The 20,314-nt window shown below is 41.0% G+C and overlaps 2 protein-coding genes across 2 annotated transcripts; both read left to right on the top strand.

Moving 5' to 3' along the window:
- The first annotated feature begins 713 nt into the window (after window positions 1-713).
- Window positions 714-1,511, top strand: LOC120986151 (cholesterol 25-hydroxylase-like protein 1, member 1). The gene has a single exon (XM_040414540.1). It carries the CDS (start codon window positions 714-716, stop codon window positions 1,509-1,511), a length of 798 nt encoding a protein of 265 aa, XP_040270474.1.
- An 820-nt stretch (window positions 1,512-2,331) lies between these two features.
- On the top strand, window positions 2,332-3,321 carry LOC120985595 (cholesterol 25-hydroxylase-like protein 1, member 2). The gene has a single exon (XM_040413616.1). The coding sequence runs from the start codon at window positions 2,383-2,385 to the stop codon at window positions 3,319-3,321; it is 939 nt and encodes a 312-aa protein (XP_040269550.1). The 5' UTR covers window positions 2,332-2,382.
- Window positions 3,322-20,314: the final 16,993 nt, after the last annotated feature.

The raw sequence follows: 20,314 nt of genomic DNA, 5'->3' as shown, positions 1-20,314 counted from the left end.
CGCAAAACAGACAAGTATAGGTCATGTTCTATTTTTTTTTGTGGGGCCGTGGAACAGAAATATGAATGCGGAGAGCACATGGTGTTCTGCACGCATGTTTTGCAGCCCCATTGAAGTGAATGAGTCCGCATCCAATCTGCAAAAAATGCGGATCAGATGCAGCCTAAACTACGGTCGTGTGTATGAGGCCTAAGAGATTAAAAAAATCATGAGTTATGCAGATACAAACAGCTTTTGAGTAGATGTATCTTTGTATAGCGCCAGTATGTGATTCAGATAGCTGAACAATAAAACATGGGCTGCTTTCCCGTAAGAGCCAGAATACAATTCTGACATTATTTTGATCGTTTTCTGATTGCCAGCATGAATTTAATAAAAAATATAATGTTTTGTGTATTTGACAATTTTCTTCCCAAAACATTTTTAAATATAATTAATATAACTTTAATGTTTCCATTCTAAGGTTTCCGCATTTGCTATCAAGACTGGTGTATTTTTTTTCTTTGCTGCCAGCTTTCAAACACATTTTATCCGCTTTTACTTGGAATCTAATCTGCACAACTAAACAATTGCTTATTTTGTCATGACATAATGAGATTATTTCTCCGGATCCTGAAGATTCTTGTAGAAAAAATGGCTTTAACACATACTCAGTCTATGGATTAGTGGTCAGATAAATTGTGTAGTGAGTATCTCTGAAAACACATATCAGAATGGACTCATCTACTTCCAGCCAACATTTGGTTCTCCAGCCATTCTGGGATTACTTGCTTACAGAATTTGGTGACCAGGTGAAGAGCCCCATTTTCCCCGTCTTGCTTGCATTCTCTGGCTATCTATGCTTCAGTTTCCCATTTGCTGTTATAGACATCCTGGGAGAGCGATGCCAATTTTTCTATCAATACAAAATTCAGAAGAACAGTCAACCAACAATAAGGATGATGTTTCTCTGTCTCTGGAAGGCTGTGTTTAACCATGTGATGTATATCTTTCCAACTGTATTTCTGAATTGGCTGTGGATGCCACCAGTATCCTTACCCATGAGTGCTCCTTCGGTTTGTACTCTTCTTGGAGAGATCTTGGGATGTCTAATTTTATTTGACTTACAATATTTTATATGGCATGTACTCCACCATAAAAACCAGTGGTTATACAAGAAGATCCATGCTGTTCACCATGAATATACTGCACCATTCTCATGGTCTAGTCAGAACCTCAGTGGCTCTGAGTTGATGACTGTTGGTTTGTGGAGTACCATGAATCCCATTCTATTAGGATGTCATCCATTGACATCATGGACTTGCAATCTACTTAGCATCTGGATGTCTGTAGATGATCATATAGGGTATAATTTTCCCTGGTCCCTTTACCATGTATTCCCCCTTGGTTTATATGGAGGTGCTCTAGCTCATGACTTGCATCATCAGAAACCAAGAACAAACTTTGCTCCTTTTTTTCGACATTGGGACTTAATTTGTGGAACGGCTTGCTCTATTAATGAAAATGCCTAATATCCATGTATCCATTGTAATACAATGTTGCTTTACTTTGGTGAAGAGAAATTAAAATTTTTAACTTCAGAAGACCATCAGGAAACCTTTGCAGTTACCCCTGAGAACCTCTGATGTTTAATGCAAGTAATTGAAACATTTTTAAGAATGTGTTATTACATTTAAATGGATTATTCTGTGCATTTCCTTCAGATCCACCCACACTGTAGTACACAAATATAGCACACATAATATAGATTTTGTATGAATCCATCATTATATACTGTAGTACATTTCATGATAACAGAAACAGTTCATATTTCACAGAAGCTGAAGTAAAATCAATGGCTGGTAAGTAGTTGTTTTAGACACTTGTTCTTGTTAGTACCATATAGTAAAGAATGTTGCTAAAACCCTGGTCCATGCCAGCATGACCACATTTCTAATAGTCACAAAACAGTTTTTCTTTACTTGCAAATTGTAATGGTAGACAGTAACACAAGTCAATATAATATGTCACTCATGGTGTCAGTCTCAGGAAGTAAATAATTCAACAGTAACATAACACTAGCTTCCAAAGCAATAGGGTTAAACTGAAAAAGGTTGATATTTTTTCTTGAGTGACAACTCATTGAAATGTAGAAATGTTTGTGCGTGAAATCACACATGTAATACTACTTATGTGTTGACTGTTTCACTGCTGTAAAGCAGTCACATTATCTTCCTGGAGCCAGGCTGTGTTGTCAGAGAGCTGGAAAGGGTCTGAATTGTTGGGTTTGTGAAAGCTGCTGAATGGGAGGAGTAGGCAGCTCAGCGCTATCCAAATGAATAATAAAAAGGAAGATCCTATGCAGCAGGTCTCTTGAAGATTATAACTAAGCAGGTGCCGACGATGGAAGACTTCTCCTGTCTATCCCATGCTCTGGACACATACCTCCACAGCAGACCACTTCTGCAGCCATTGTGGGGCTACCTGAGGCTTCATTATTCTGATACTCTTAGGTCTCCACTCTTTCCTGTAGTCCTTACCGTGTTATGCTACCTTATCTTCTGCATGCCTTACCTTGTTTTCAACATCATGGGCAGAAGGTGGCCTTTTATTCACAAATATAAAATCCAACAGGACAGGAATCCAACTGGACCAATGATTATCCATTGCCTCGGAGTGACTTTATACAACCACCTGTTCTTTATCTTCCCAGCTGCAGTTGCCCAGTGGTACTGGAGGCCTCCTTGTCCATTGCCAGAAGAGGCTCCAAGCGTTTTGGATGTAATGTTTGGTGTGACGGCGAGCCTTCTGCTATTTGATTTTCAATATTTTATTTGGCACATGATCCATCACAAGAACAGGTGGCTATACAAAACATTCCATGCCATTCATCATGAGTACATGGCTCCTTTTTCCTTAGCCACACAGTGTCTTGGAGGCTGGGAACTCATAACTGTTGGATTGTGGACCACAATGAACCCTATAATCTTCAGGTGCCATATTCTCACAACATGGTTATTTATGGTATTTCATGTATATGTGTCTGTGGAAGACCATTGTGGTTACGATTTTCCCTGGTCCACCTCACGTCTGATACCATTTGGGATCTACGGGGGACCAATAAAACATGACTTACATCACCAGAAACCCATGAGCAATTATGCTCCCCACTTTACACATTGGGACAAAATATTTGGCACACATGCAGACTTCACTTCCATCAAGGGCATACTAGAGGTTGATACCCCGAATAAAACTTGCTGCGCCAGTACACAGGAAGATAACCTTTATGATGAAAGTGTCTCACCAACAGATAGGGTTGCTGAAGAAAGGAGCAATTAAATTATATGATATATAAGAGCTATACATTTCTATATTTTGATACGAATGTGTGTATTGTTATTTTTTCAGTGAGTATTTTTCAGGTTGTAAATAAGAAAATGTCTGTATTGTAATTCCAGGGTGATTATTTATGGTACATAAGGTTTAGAGTATGTCATCAGTCCATGACTTACAGTGCATCAGAGGCTTTTGTCTGTTGCAGTACTACACTTCTTTTGTCTGGTCAGTGCCCCTATTTTTTAGAAGATGGGTGTAAGAAAACTGCTTGCACTTTGTAAAAACCAAATGTTGGTTTATGTTTTCAGGCATGCATATATCTAATATAATCATCTAATTCATATGTAATGTAGAATTTCAGTATAGTGTGGATAGTATCACAAATGTGTTGTTTCCAAAAATCATGGTGACCACAAAGGTTAAGATCTCAGAAATTTGATTGTTAAGGCAAATATTTAAAACTGTGATACTAAATCAGTCAGTTCCGATCAATGGAAATATTCTCTATCAGCCAGAACACATATGTAATTAAAATTGTTCTTTTGGATGCTACAATCACATTATCTACTTCACTATAGTCTAAGGTATGATTGTTTCGATGGTATGGCCAACTCTTAATTTTAGAAAGTTGTTCATATTATGGCTAATATCTATGCATGAAGAGTCGTGATTACAGAAATCATCATAACACTCACCGGATCAGGCGACGTCTATGACTAGCTAAAATATCCGTTACCTAGTGAAATACTGTGACTGGCAACAGCCTGACATCCATATAAGGCCTCTTTCACACTGCCGTTTTTTTTTTTTTTTTTTTCGTTTTGCAGGCCGTTTTTTGCGTTCCGTATAAGGTCCGTATATGGAACCATTCATTTCAATGGGTCCGCAAAAAAAACGGAATGTACTCCGTATGCATTCCGTTTCCGTGTTTCCGTATCTCCGTTCCGTGCAAAGATAGAACATGTCCTATATTTGGCCGCAAATCACGTTCCGTGGCTCCATTATGTCAATGGCTCCATTAAGTCAATGGGTCCGCAAAAAAAACGGAAATGCATCCGTATGTCTTCCGTATCCGTTCTGTTTTTTTTGCGGAACCATCTATTGAAAATGTTATGCCCAGCCCAATTTGTTCTATGTAATTACTGTATACTGTATATGCCATACGGAAAAACGGAACTGAAACGGAAACACAACGAAAACAAAAAACGGAACAACGGATCCATGAAAAACGGACCGCAAAACTTTGAAATAGCCATACGGTCGTGTGAAAGAGGCCTAAGTCTATAGCCACACAGTCAGGTTTCTTCATTCAGTTTTGGAAGCCAAAACCAGGAGTGTATTAAAAAGAGAGAGAAACTGTATTTGTCCTGTATACTTTGTCTCCCTTTATGACCCACTCCTGATTTTAGTTTCCAAAACTGCATGCAGAAAGTTGACCGTATGGTAATGCCCTAATAGTATATCAGGTCAACAAGAGGATTTACAGCCAAAGAAAAGGACATTACCAAAGGTTCCTCAAAGTGTAAATCAAGGAGTAAAACTGAATATTGGGAAGACATGTAATGTTCTCCCTCCCTGTAAAGCCCAATGATGCTGCGTGTATCATATTGCATATATGTTGGGCAAAGGTTGTATGTATATGAGTGTGCAGGTAAGTGGTATTGACTGGCTAAGCTTACAGATGCATTTTGCTACAAAATAACATAGTAAGGGCTTGTTCACACGAACGACCGTGACCCAGCCGCATGGGAATCGCGGACCCATTCACTTGAATGGGTCCGCGATACCTCCGTTCCGCAAAAACATAGAGCATGTTCTATCTTTTTGCGGTGCGGAGGCACGGAACCGAACCCCAGAAAGCACTCCGTAGTGCTTCCGTAGTGTTCTGTTCCGTGCTTCCGTTCCGCATCTCCGGATTTGCGGACCCATTGAAGTGAATGGGTCCGCATCCGTGATGCGGAATGCACACGGAACGGTGCCTGTGTATTGCGGATCCGCAAATGCGTTAGGCAATACAGCAATGGGCAGCACAGGTTCTTGTGAACAAGCTCTAACTCATATTAATCAGAGCCGTTTATTTATTACAAGTTGTGCAATAAACAATTACTTTATGTGCTGTGGATCTTATTCATAGACACTGCAGGTCACATTACACAGTGAACATGACACCATGTCATTTCACTGCACTTTGTACTGACTCTAACAGCTGCAGGTTGATGTAACTAGATGTTCAGATATTATTTTATGTGCACAGTCTAACTACACAAGGTGAATTCATCTTACGTTTAACGTATTTACCATACATGCACATATATATTTTTTTTCTAGACTTTTTACAGGCCAAAGATGGACAAATTAGTCTGTTTGTCCCAATGGTTAGCACATCTCCTCCAGTTTGGACCTTGTGTAATTACACTGCATACACAGATTTATATGAAAACAAATCAATATTTTATTAAATATAAGTTAAAATTTTCAACCTATATCGACAGATCAGCCACATGGAGGGGCCACAACATAGGTCACATAGACAGTAATGTAAGCATGTAACAGCAGTGAATATAAGTATAAACCAAAATATGGCACTGCAAATAATACATAATAGTATACAGACCAAGAAGTGTGCTCCTCCAAAAATACAAGGCACTTACTTATGTATTGTGATAGTCCATATTGCCTCCTTTGCCAGCTTTATTCATTTTTCATTGCATTATGTGCTGCTTAGTTCCATGGTTAACTTATAACCACACAGCAATTCAGCAGTAGTGGCCATGCTTGCACACTGTCGGAAAAAGCACTGGACTATGCACACTTTTCCAATTCCAGCCACAAGAGAGGCCATCTTTTTTTCCTATACTCTGTAAGCACAGCTACGGCTGCTGGATTCCAGGGTGGTCATAAGCATGGAAACGAGCAGTGTATAACATGATGGAAAAATGAATTAAGTCAGCAAAGGAGGCAATATGGACAATGACAATACATTAGTAAGTGCCTTGTATTAACCTTGTGTACATGATACATGTAATTTGCTGAAGTGAGACAACCACTTTAATAGCAGCCACATGGGCTATAGGCACAATGGACAGGAGCTGGCCTCATTGGCTTCTAAGAGAGTTTATCAGGCATGTTCTGTAACCCGTGCAGAGGTCAGGAGGGATTAAATAAGCTATGATGTCACCTATTGTGATCCGGTGTTATCTATACAGAGGTGATATTTGTCAGTGTAACTCTGCCTGTCATGATAATGTGATGTCTACTGAAAAGTGATCTGTACAGAACAGGAAGTCTCAATATATTATTAGGCTTAATGGTGAGTACGAGAACTGCATGATTTTTTAATATAGTTAGTGACATGGAAAATTAAACCAAAAATCCCCAAAAAGTATGTTTAACGCATACCTAAGTTTTCAAAAAAAGTTTGCGTGAGGGTTGTGCTTCACTCTAGAATCATAACTGTGAAGGAGCAGGTCTTTTTGGGGTTTCTAATGTCTTCTCATGTCTTCCCTAAACAGGTTATCCAAGATTATAAAAATGTCCCCCATATGCCCGGGCCCCTCTCGGCTACAGCTTCTCCCCGTGCGTGAAACATCTGGTGTGTGTGTGTGTGGGGGGGCCTCCTAGCATGGCGGGTGACGCTAGGGAGGCTCGTCCCTGTTCCCACCTGCCATTGGCTGCTCCCTCTGACACTGGATGTAGCAATGGCGGTGCGGGGACCAGGAGTGGCGCAGGGAGTGGGGAGCCAGGTACAGAGGGGCAAAAAAGTATTTAGTCAGCCACCAATTGTGCAGGTTCTCCGATTTAAAAAGATCTGTAATTTTCATCATAGGTACACTTCAACTATGAGAGACAGAATGGGGGGAAAGAATACAGGAAATCACATTGTAGGATTTCTAATGAATTAATTGGTAAATTCCTCTGTAAAATAAGTATTTGGTCATCTACAAACAAGCAAGATTTCTGGCTCTCACAGACCTGTAACTTTTTTTAAGAGGCTCCTCTGTCCTCCACTCGTTACCTGTATTAATGGCATCTGTTTGAACTTGTTATCAGTATAAAAGACACCTGTCCACAACCTCAAACAGTCACACTCCAAACTCCACTATGGCCAAGACCAAAGAGCTGTCAAAGGACACCAGAAACAAAATTGTAGACCTGCACCAGGCTGGAAAGACTGAATCTGCAATAGGCAAGCAGCTTGTTGCGAAGAAATCAACTGTGGGAGCAATTATTAGAAAATGGAAGTCATACAAGACCACTGATAATCTCCCTCTATCTGGGGCTTCACACAAGATCTTACCCCATGGGGTCAAAATGATCACAAGAACAGTGAACAAAAATCCCAGAACCACATGGGGGGACCTAGTGAATGACCTGCAGAGAGCTGGGACCAAAGTAACAAAGGCTACTATCAGTAACACACTACGCCTCCAATGACTCAAATCCTGCAATGCCAGACGTGTCCCTCTGCTTAAGCCAGTACATGTCCAGGCCCATCTGAAGTTTGCTAGAGAGCATTTGGATGATCCAGAAGAGGATTGGGAGAATGTCATATGGTCAGATGAAACCAAAGTAGAACTTTTTAGCAAAAACTCAACTCGTCGTGTTTGGAGGAGAAAGAATGCTGAGTTGCATCCAAAGAACACTATACCTACTGTGAAGCATGGTGGTGGAGACATCATGCTTTGGGGCTGTTTTTCTGCAAAGGGACCAGGACGATTGATCCGTGTAAAGGAAAGAATGAATGGTGCCATGTATCGTGAGATTTTGAGTAAAAACCTCCTTCCATCAGCAAGGGTATTAAAGATGAAACGTGGCTGGGTCTTTCAGCATGACAATGATCCCAAACACACCACCCGGGCAACGAAGGAGTGGCTTCGTAAGAAGCATTTTAAGGTCCTGGAGTGGCCTACCCAGTCTCCAGATCTCAACTCCATAGAAAACCTTTGGAGGGAGTTGAAAGTCTGTGTTGCCCAGCGACAGCCCCAAAACATCACTGCTCTAGAGGAGATCTGCATGGAGGAATGGGTCAAAATACCAGCAACAGTGTGTGAAAACCTTGTGAAGACTTACAGAAAACGTTTGACCTCTGTCATTGCCAACAAAGGGTACATAACAAAGTATTAAGATGAACTTTTGTTATTGACCAAATACTTATTTTCCACCATAATTTGCAAATAAATTCTTTAAAAATCAGACGATATGATTCTCTGGATTTTGTTTTCTCATTATATCTCTCATAGTTGAGGTATACCTATGATGAAAATTACAGGCTTCTCATCTTTTTAAGTGGGAGAACTTGCACAATTGGTGGCTGACTAAATACTTTTTTGCCCAGTCACTGTAAGTATATTCAATGTGAGGGGCCTGGCATATGGGGGGCAGTTTTATAATCTTGGATAACCCCTTTAACCATATTATTCCATTTCCTACCACAGCTACTGTAGATGCATTTCTCTCATAAGCAGTGGGTATCCCCCTACTATGGAATCTGCCAGCACTGTACTGCAGTGACCTCACTTCCCTTACTACGCACTGTGTTTGTTTTCTTTTAGGGAACTCAAGAAGGGGAGATCTCTGCTTATCAGAAGCAGCGTAGAAACATTTCTATCAGGCTCAGAAGCTCAGCTAGCACTGACAAGCCCCTATTTCCTGTGAACCTCTTTCTGTGTCCCTGTTACTAGAGATGGATGTAGTCTAACAACAGGCAGTGGACTTTACAGCTTTTTTTTTTTTTTTTTTCAGGTGGATGCAGGTACACCATTCTCTATTAAATTGTGTGAAAGTACAGTAACTCTTTAAATGAAACAACAGGTGATTTTTGTTATGGCACAAAACACATTTTAAGCAAAGTCTTTCTGAATGTTAAAATGCCTTTCATGTGCTTTCTATTACATGATGCTCTTTAGGGAAAGACTGGCCTATACTGCATTGCATAATATATTGCTGTTGTCGCCAATATATCTTCTGTTTTTCCTCTCTAGAAAAGATGCCAGAAAACACCAAACGCTTCTGCATGCTCTTTGACAAAAAAAGCACCAGAGAACTGACAAAAAATGCACCTAATAAACAAAAATGGCAGTAGCAAAAAACATTTGTGTCTTGTGTTTTATATTTCCAGTAGACTCTCAGCTAACATTTAAAGCTAGTGTTTTTACCGCGCATTCCCAAAGGTAGTTTTCCCACCAATCTGATAGGGGATAACTTGTACCTAAGGGAATACCCCTTTAAAGAAATTTGACTAGTGTATACTGGTATACTGTACTTGAGTGTTGTTTATTTAAAGCTTGGAGCACATTAATTACCATTAGCTTAATAATTATTAATCTCTACAGCAACTGCAAATGAGAAAGGCTAGATTAAAAAGGAGAAAAACAAAGAAAATGGAGCTCAAAGTACCAAATAATGAATATTAAATTTTATTACATTATAACAAGACATGATTAAAATTACATACATGTGATGCCAAAGGACAAGGTAGATGGGAGCAGGGAAAAGGAAAGAACGGCACCACCCTGGGAGAGCACACAGGTCAGGAATACATAAATATGGAGGTCAAAGGGAAGTACATGGTACTTTGAGCTCCATTTTCTTTGTTTTTCTGCTATTGTACTCGGGAGCTTGTACCGAGTCACCTCCCACGGGTGTCCTCTGTGATTACATTGGGTGGGCACCGCCCCCTTTCCCCTTGGCACACCCGGGGTCCTTTCCCCTTTTCTTTAGATTAAAAAGAAGCAATAAAACGTGCCTGTGCCATCATAGGACAACAATATTGACGCAATGGTTTTTGTCTGGCCAAATCATGGCATATTTGGCCTGTGGGCATTGCATTAATATCCACAGAGCTCCAGCAATCTGTTTTCTACCAACACATCGTACTGGAGAGTAGGCTACAAGTGTGAAACTAGTCTTAGTCAGTCCCAGTCCAGTACTGCTTAATTGCCCTCACTGGTTTAAAAAGAAGGTATAGAATGGTGCAGTAAAATCTTAAATGTTGAGTGTACAACTAGCCTTTTATTATACGCACATATGTATTAAAATTTCACAGTATAAAAGCCACATGGAGTCCATACAAATGCCCAACCTGAGTTTCGACTCGTTAGGTAAATGCCGGAAACAGAGTGAAACTAGGCGATTGTTTGAATTCTATGCATCATTTACATTGTTGATGGGCCAGTAGAACGTAATGCTGTATTGAAGACGTCATCACAATAGCAGGTTTTGCCACTGTAAGATGTACAACCTTTCCACTTGTGATGGTTAATTCAGTTAATGACATGCGTGAATGTTATACTTACCAAATATATAATTCAGTTTTTAGCTATGATATTATTATTATTTTAATCATATAACTGTTGTCTACAAAATTGAGATACAAGATTACAATAGGCAGAAAATTGTGCAACGTGTTATACTAATATTTTTGTAACTGCAATATAAACCTCAGCCACTCAACCAAGAACAACCAGTTATCTAAATCGGAATCACTAATACATATTCTCTCATTTAATGCAAGCATTGATAAAATATATACTATTCAGATAATATTAATTACTCATATATGAGTGAGGAAATTAAACAAAACTACAACCTGTAAGGTCCAAATTTTGAGTGTAAGATGGAATCCCACGCAATACTTAACTGAAAGAAAGAAATGAGGAGAGTGCACTTGCCAAGAAAATCCTGATGAATAAGCTTCTGTAACACACTGTGACCGCTTTACTTGCATCTGCAAGAACAAATGGAGGAAAAAATCATCAACAGATCTATAGTGGTTTTGTACGGAACAGTAACCCACACAAATTAAAGTGTACCTCACATGGAAAAAGACTTGTGAATGAGATTTAGTTTGTATGAACAAAAACACAATCATGCTCTATTTTTACTTTAGCTTGTTTGCTTATACTACAGAGGAAAGCACTAATTTTAACCCTAATATTCACCCCTTAACACACATGACATACATATGAGTCTGGAAGGACTACCCAAAAATTGTCATAGAAGTATGAGGTACAAGTATGACCCAGGGGAGGAGGCACGTGTCTAATACAGTGAGAAAAGATAGCTGCTATCCATAACATCAAACCATGTTTACTCATCACTCAGGGGAAAAAAACATTAAACTGCCTTTGGAGACAATCACTTGTCTCTAGGTTCTATTTCTTCTGTTGACCATTATTGATGATATCATTCAAGTTGGGCCTCGGAAATAATTTTCTCTGGTGGGCCCCAGGAACCCCATGTCCAACACTGAATCTCAGGTACCACCTCATTCCCTCCATCGTCAGTGATCAATGTGATTGGCTAGTCAATTTTGACTGATCATTTGCATAAATGTGCAATAACCTATGAATGCCAAACATCGAGGGGGAAATAACAGTTGCCCAACCAGTGCAATCTCCGTATTTGGGTGTTCTGTATAGAATTTTAACCTAACAATTCCTGAACGTAAGGAGAAAAAGGAAAAATCTGGCACTGTAGATGCTTTGCAGTAGAAATCTTCCATTTATAAAAGCAACATAAATCCACATACAGACAATGCAGACACAAGCGGTACTTTGTTGACGCGTTTCTGACGAAGTCCTTAGTCGTAACGACTAGTAAAACCTACTCAGAGATAAGGTATAATGGAGAGATCTGCTCCTGTTCTGTGTTTTTGACCCGCATCTGGTTTTGGCTCACAATGACTGGTGGAAATAACTGACCAAATAACTGAAGTGTGAACTTGGCCTAATGGTAGCCCAGGCTAATGTATATGCTCAGCAGTTTTTAGCCTAAAATCCCTTGTCATTATCCCCATTGACGCCACATAAATGATTATGTTTTGAGGCCTTTTGTGTGATATGGGTCTAGCAAAGAAGTCAGGAATTAGGCAATACTGAGTATCTAGCTATTTTTCTATCTATTCACTTTAATAGAAGTTGATAGCACATTTTCTGCCATCTCTACTCTGCAAACAGGGGCCATGGAACTCTTGTACTAAGAATTAATGAGGGACCCAGATACCATATGTTTGTTTCATTAGCTCCACCTTTAAACACTATAACATGATTAAGCATGTCACTTTAAAGGGATTCTGTCACCAGTTTTTAACCCTGTCAGCTAAACATATGGTTATGTTCAGGGCCTCATCACGATTCCTAATGTGGGCTTATAAATGTCATCTGTGGGCTTATTTAGCTAAAAAACAGCTTTTACTAACCTGTCAGTCAAACAAATAGGGTGCCCAAGGGGATGTGAAGCGATGCCAGGTGCCGGCCGCACCCGCCGCCGTTCGTGCCCAGCGCCGCCTTTCCGGACTTCTGTGCCGCCTCCTAATCCTCTGTGCCGCCTCTCGCTCTCCCTCCCTCCCCCTCCTCCTGCTGTAAGATCTCGCGCGTGCGCACAGGCCTCTGCCTGATGCGCCCGTGCGGACTTCTCCATTTGGCTTCTTACAGCGTAGTGCGCATGCGCCGGCACTTCGCTCAACCCCTGTATGCACGAGATCTTACAGTAGGAGGAGGGGGGAGGGAGGGAGAGCGAGAGGCGGCACAGAGGATTAGGAGGCGGCGCAGAAGTCCGGAAAGGCGGCGCTGGGCACGAACGGCGGCGGGTGCGGCCGGCACCTGGCATCGCTTCACATCCCCTTGGGCACCTTATTTGTTTGACTGACAGGTTAGTAAAAGCTGTTTTTTAGCTAAATAAGCCCACAGATGACATTTATAAGCACACATTAGGAATCGTGATGAGGCCCTGAACATCAGCATATGTTTAGCTGACAGGGGTAAAACCTGGTGACAGAATCCCTTTAAATGTCATGGGCCTCAATTTGAATGCTAAGAGGTGCATGGCACTTAATGAGATGTGGTCCTCACGAGCAGATATCACCTTCCTCCAGGAAACTCATTTGGACAGAGCTTGTACGTTTTGGGTCAAAAGGAGTTGAAATTCTGTTAGCACGACAGCGGCCCATTCAGAGCTGTTTATAATGCAGTCGGCTCTACAATACCAATTCCTCACTGTGCTTCCATCTAGGGATGGCATCCAAGATACATCTGTTGCAAAAAGACCAGCACTTGCTTCATGCAATTAAACGCTTTATTGTTGCATTAATTCACATTGATGTGACAATAACGCATTGAATTGCATAAAGCAAGTGCCGATCTTTTTGCAACAAATGCCCCATCAGGTCACTTCCTCCATCTCTGACCCCAGTGGAAGATATGTCATATTGTCCTGCACTCTGCAGGGCTCTCCCTTGATTTTCTGTAATGTTTATACATCTAAACATGGGCCAAGTGGGTTTCCTTAACCGTCTTTAAAAAACAAACAAAAAGAAAACTAACAGATCTCCTGCAGTGGTTCTGGTGGGAGGAGAACAAAGTACCAAACTAAGGCTACTCCTAGGTATTCACCAGATCCCGCTGCGAGACAGGATGGGCTTGGCTGCTAGGGACCCAGGATAAGTCTGCAGAGCTTGATAATAGAATACTGATGTGGGTACACTAGTAGCAGACCATTCAGAATGGCCAGGGAGGTAAAGAGGAGTCAGCAAGCAGGGTCAAAAAACCAGGAGAAGCAAACATGATAAATGCAGTACACAAGAGGTAAATCCAGATACTAGCCAGGGTCAATACCAGTATAGTAGATGTAAGCAAAATCAGCAGCCAAAAGGATAATCCAAAATAACAAGCAAGAACTAAAAAAACATAGAAGTCTGAAGTAAGCTGCACACTACAGAGGGAAGACAAAAGCAATACCAGACAATGATGATGGGAAACATCTGAAATCCCCCCTCCCCCACCTCTAGGATTGGATACAGAGAGACATAATCCTGATTGACACGGTTTCCAATCATACTGACAGGTCCAACAGCCTCGGCTTGTCTGGTCTGCCTGAGGACCCTCGACAACCCTCCCAGTTCAGTCCTTCATAATAATTTGAGGTAAACTCTTGAGATATACACACACTAGAGGTACTATGAACGAGGCAATAAAGCTCATTCCCTCCTGGCCAAACAGCTCAGGGACCTATTAGAACAGTCCCCACTTCATGCCCTTAGAAAATGAGACAGCACACTAATTAATAACCCAAACTCCATCTAATCCTTCTTTCATGACTACTCTAAATTATGCTCCCTCCCTGCTAATCCCACTGCACAAGATGCGCTATTCAAGAACTTCATTGCGCTTGCATTCTTACCTATGTCATGAAGCTCTATCCTCTCTTCATGACAACTTTGGAATTTATTTCCCACTTCCCACTACATTCTATGCAATATTAAATGGTGGCGTTGGAAAGTACAACTTATCCTGCAAGAAATAAGCCTTCATACCACTATGTGAATGGAAAAATAGAAAAGTTATGGCTCTGGGAAGGCGGAGAGCGGAAAACAAAAATGCAACGTAAAAAAAACCTCCGGTGTAAAAAGGCTTAACAACTGCATGCCTCAAAATAACACAAAATGAAGTGCAATCTACAGACAGCATGTAAAGAGCTGAAGAAACTGAGCAGAGTCACTGCCCTCAAAAAAACGGAATACAGATTGTACTTTCTAATGGCTCCCTTTAATATTCCATGTGTTGTATTGGAAAACTTGGAAAAATGGGGTAGAACTGGAATATAAATGCAATTGAGCTATTGTTCTACAGGTTTTGTTTTTACATTGTTCACTGTGTTTAAACAATAGCACACACATCTTTATTCTCTGGGTCAGTACAAATACAGCAATTCACTTTTGTTATGTGTTAATACACTCACTGACAAACTGAGTTCATTGACGCAAAAAGAAAGAATTATTAGAATTAAAAGAAACTGTAAGTGGTGAATGTCATATAAGCGATTACAATATTTGAGAGAAGGGATACATTTATTGGGCAAAACTGTACAATTGAAAGGAGTCTCTAGTACCCTGTTGGGCCACCTCTCGCCTGGATAATACATGATTTGGCATGGAGGAATACTGGTTCTGTATGGTATCCTGTTCGATGTTGCAACTAGGCCTGTAGACCCTGCACACGTAGGTTGCTGAAGCTGAAGTATCAGTTGGTTCCATAAATGTTTAATTGCCAATAAATCTGACGACCAGGCAGGTCAAGGAAGTGCTGCAATCTAGCCAAGACATTTCTGAAAAACCCTTGCTATGTGTGAATGAGCAATATCCTGAAGATAGGTCATCAATATTAAAAAAGCGGACAACCCTTTTTAGTTCCAATAAATGTTGATCGCGCTGCCTATGAGTGTAGGGTTCCAATCCCAGATCCTTTATTTATTGAGCCAAGATCCCTTCCATGGACCGCCCATAAATACAGACCTTTTTTTTTTCCTTATTTGGATACTCATCAGAACTCAAGCAATAATAAATAAACATATTTCCTAAAGCCCACAAGGGCTAGCGGTATTCTGACACAAAATTAAAACAATTCATCAACTTTTCAGAGCGTATAATTCACACATAACTACTAACCCTCTATTTTCCATTCATAAAAAAGGTCACGTGGTGACACTCCGATCACATGATTCCCCCGAGCCAATCACAGCCCACTATATTCTATTCATTCATAATAAACGGCAACAGGTATCCAATAACAGCTGCAATATACCACCCCCCACTTACAACTTTTCCTCATTTCACTTGAGAAAAGCCCGGCTATTACCTTGCATAGTAATCCTAAACAGGTCAGTAGCGGCAGCGATACAACCCCCCCTAACAACTCCTCCTCATTCCACCAAGCACGGCTTCAGATCTCAGCATTAAGCCCTGCTGGTTTCAAGGTTCCTAGTCTGTATATCCATCCAACTTCCCTGCGGTTAATGTTGGCAACAGGATCCCCTCCTCTCCAGTTCCTCTCCAAACCACTAAACCTCAAGCCCGCCGGATTTTTTCCATGCGCAAGCTTGAAGTGTAGTGGAACACTATGATCCTCTTTACCTTTCCTGATATTCCCTATATGCTCCTGCAGTCGGGTCTTCAGTTTGCGAAGGGTCCTGCCCACATACTGGAGCCCACAAGGGCACTCCAGCATTTAGACAACCCCCATTGTCTCACACAACATTTCACTTTTGATCTTATGTGTCTACCCTCCTTTCGATACAATTTCCTGCTGGTTTCTTTTCTTCTTGTCCTCTCTGGTGCGGTTTCTGCACGCACCGCAGAAACCGCACCAAGTGAACTGATCCCTACTTGTTTTTTTATTTTTCACTATGCAGCTATGTACCAATGCATCTCGCAGGTTTGGTGCTCTTTTATATAGTACTCTCGACCGCTCGGGGATAACCTGTCCCAGCACTGGGTCATTTTTTTAAATGAACCAGTTTTTCTGCAAGGAGTTCTTTAGCGGTCCTATCTGCGTGTTATATTGGGTAAGGAAGGTAATTTTAAAATCCTGCATTTTATTCTCCTTATCTGTTTCCTTCTTTCTATTAAAGTTTTTAACCCCCCCATCCCATTCTTCCACTTCTTTCCTGATCTTCTCCAAAGCCTCGGGGTTGTATCCCTTCTCTTCAAACCTCTTCTGAATCACCCTACTTTGTTCCTTGTAGTCTCTGACCTCAGTACAATTATGACGAACACGTATAAATTGTCCCTTCGGAATATTTTTGTTTCCAGGGAACATGGTGGCAGCTCTGCATATCGATGTAGCCATTCACATCTGTTGGTTTGAAGTAATTTTTTGTCTTCAGCTGACCTTCCTCCAAAAAAATGGTCAAGTCCAAGAAATTGATACTACTGGGGCTCATTTCACTTGTAAATCTTAGGTTATAGGTATTCTGGTTCAAGCTGTTCATAAATTTTTCCAAGCCCCAGCGTTCCCCCTCCCACATAATCAGGCAATCGTCGATAAAGCGCTTCCACAATATCAACGTGCCTCCTTCCTGGACTGTTTTTAAAAGGGGGTCAATTGCTAACTTTTCCCAGGCAGCCATGTACAGATTAACCCTTTTTAGGCCTATTTCACATTTGTGTTTTGAGATCCAGCAGGCTGATTTCTCTGAATTCCGCATCACAGATATCCGGCCACAATACGGCAAATAGCACACAGCACTATTTATCCTGCCAATTCTCTACATATTTGCTGGGTTGCGGCTGGATCTCCGCTGGTCCCCATTATAGTAAACATGGCCGGATGATGATGTAGTTGCATATGGCAATGCCGGAATGCCAAAACAGCCTGCCGGACCTTAAAATGCAATTGTAAAGCAGGCATAAATCACACACTTGCTAACAAACAGAAGAACGCTCACACACTCGCATTTATGGCAGTATACAGCAGTATAATACAGTATATTCAGTATATTCAGTATATTCAGTATATTGGGCAGACTAGATGGGCCAAATGGTTCTTATCTGCCGACACATTCTATATAGTAGTATACAGCAGTATATCACAGTGTATAGCAGTATATAACAGTATATAGTAGTATACGGAAGTATATAACAGTGTATAGCAGTATATAGCAGTATGTAGAAAAAGAAAGGAAAAAAGCAGCACACATTAAATGCGGGTGCAAGTCCTCTTGGGGGCCTGAGACCAAGGTCCCAAGTGTATAGAGAAGAGAAAAAAGGCAGCACTCCAAATTGTGATGAAAAAAAGTGGACGGTTTATTCACCCATCAGACAGCAACGTTTCAGCTCTCTCATTGGAGCCTTTGTCCAGCTGAATAACATGTGCAAATTGGCATACATACACTCACCTAAAGAATTATTAGGAACACCTGTTCTATTTCTCATTAATGCAATTATCTAGTCAACCAATCACATGGCAGTTGCTTCAATCCATTTAGGGGTGTGGTCCTGGTCAAGACAATCTCCTGAACTCCAAACTGAATGTCAGAATGGGAAAGAAAGGTGATTTAGGCAATTTTGAGCGTGGCATGGTTGTTGGTGCCAGACGGGTCTGAGTATTTCACAATCTGCTCAGTTACTGGGATTTTCACGCACAACCATTTCTAGGGTTTACAAAGAATGGTGTGAAAAGGGAAAAACATCCAGTATGCGGCAGTCCTGTGGGCAAAAATGCCTTGTGGATGCTAGAGGTCAGAGGAGAATGGGCCGACTGATTCAAGCTGATAGAAGAGCAACGTTGACTGAAATAACCACTCGTTACAACCGAGGTATGCAGCAAAGCATTTGTGAAGCCACAACATGCACAACCTTGAGGCGGATGGGCTACAACAGCAGAAGACCCCACCGGGTACCACTCATCTCCACTACAAATAGGAAAAAGAGGCTACAATTTGCACGAGCTCACCAAAATTGGACTGTTGAAGACTGGAAAAATGTTGCCTGGTCTGATGAGCCTCGATTTCTGTTGAGACATTCAAATGGTAGAGTCCGAATTTGGCGTAAACAGAATGAGAACATGAACCCATCCTCTGATGGCTACTTCCAGCAGGATAATGCACCATGTCACAAAGCTCAAATCATTTCAAATTGGTTTCTTGAACATGACAATGAGTTCACTGTACTAATATGGCCCCCACAGTCACCAGATCTCAACCCAATAGAGCATCTTTGGGATGTGGTGGAACGGGAGCTTCGTGCCCTGGATGTGCATCCCTCAAATCTCCATCAACTGCAAGATGCTATCCTATCAATATGGGCCAACATTTCTAAAGAATGCTATCAGCACCTTGTTGAATCAATGCCACGTAGAATTAAGGCAGTTCTGAAGGCAAAAGGGGGTCCAACACCGTATTAGTATGGTGTTCCTAATAATTCTTTAGGTGAGTGTATATAGTGCAAACAATTTCATAATTACAAATTGGTAGTTAAACATTAAAGTGCAAGTGCATCGAAAGTATAACAGTGTTAAAAAGTGCAGTTCATCTGTCGTCATGTTTGAATCTCATATGGTTGTAAACATGATCGTGTGAAAGACATATCGTCATTGGTACAGTGAAAAATCCATGAATATACATGATTGGCAATCAAATATGGTGGAGTGTGCACAGTGTGTAACAATCACGAATCAATAAAAGCATTAAAAACCTTTGAATGGATCACTTTGAACCATGGAGACCAGGTGGAATCAGCTGGCGCCCGGAAGAACAGTCGGCGCATGCGCCGCTCCTATGTGCTCTCGCGAGGCACGTATTGATAACCAAGAATAGGGGAACCACATCAAAGATGGCCGCTGTCAAACTTTGCACCAGAGCGCATGCTCATGCCCAAACAGGCCGGCCGGTGCCTTATACAATTGTACCAGACGCTATACAGTATCCAAAGCCCCGCAGTGTAAAGCAGATAAGGCTAGTCCATTGTGGTGAAACGTGTAACTTGTGGAAGAGGTGACACAGGAAAGGTAATTATTATAATTCATTTTAATTATCCGAATGAATAGTGGATATAAAAAGTCTACACACCCCTGTTAAAATGTTAGGTTTCTGTGATGTAAAAAAATGAGACAAAGATAAATCATTTCAGAACTTTTTCCACCTTTAATGTGACCTATATACTGTACAACTCAATTGAAAAACAAAGTGAAATCTTTTAGGTGGAGGGAAGAAAAAAAAAAAAATAATAATAATAATGTGGTTGCATAAGTGTGCACACCCTCTTCTAACTGGGGATGTAGCTGTGTTCAGAATTAAGCAATCACATTCAAAATCATGTTAAATAGGAGTCAGCATACACCTGCCATCATTTAAATTGCCTCTGATTAACCCCAAATAAAGTTCTGCTGCTCTAGTTGGTCTTTCCTGAAATTTTCCTAGTCGCATCCCACAGCAAAAGCCATGGTCCACAGAGAGCTTCCAAAGCATCAGAGAGACCTCATTATTAAAAGGTATCAGTCAGGAGAAGGGTACAAAAGAATTTCCAAGGCATTATGCAGTGTCCCACTCACGTGACCGTGGGCACCACAAACTTGCTTTAATTATGTATTAATGTCATGTGATATGCCTGTATTTTGTATTTTATCTCCTGTCATATTCTCCATGTCACAATGTGATTCTATATGCAAAGATCCTTTACACAGGCCTAGTCAGGGTGCATTACACTTGTTTGTCCACTAGATGG

The sequence above is a fragment of the Bufo bufo genome, chromosome 1 (genome assembly GCF_905171765.1).
Source record: "Bufo bufo chromosome 1, aBufBuf1.1, whole genome shotgun sequence".
NCBI lineage: Eukaryota > Metazoa > Chordata > Amphibia > Anura > Bufonidae > Bufo > Bufo bufo.
This window is presented reverse-complemented; position numbering and strand designations above follow the sequence as displayed.

What these genes read in the sequence shown, in the direction of transcription:
- LOC120986151 (XM_040414540.1), top strand. Translation starts at nt 714, where the DNA reads ATGGACTCATCTACTTCCAGCCAACATTTGGTTCTCCAGCCATTCTGG.
- LOC120985595 (XM_040413616.1), top strand. Translation starts at nt 2,383, where the DNA reads ATGGAAGACTTCTCCTGTCTATCCCATGCTCTGGACACATACCTCCAC.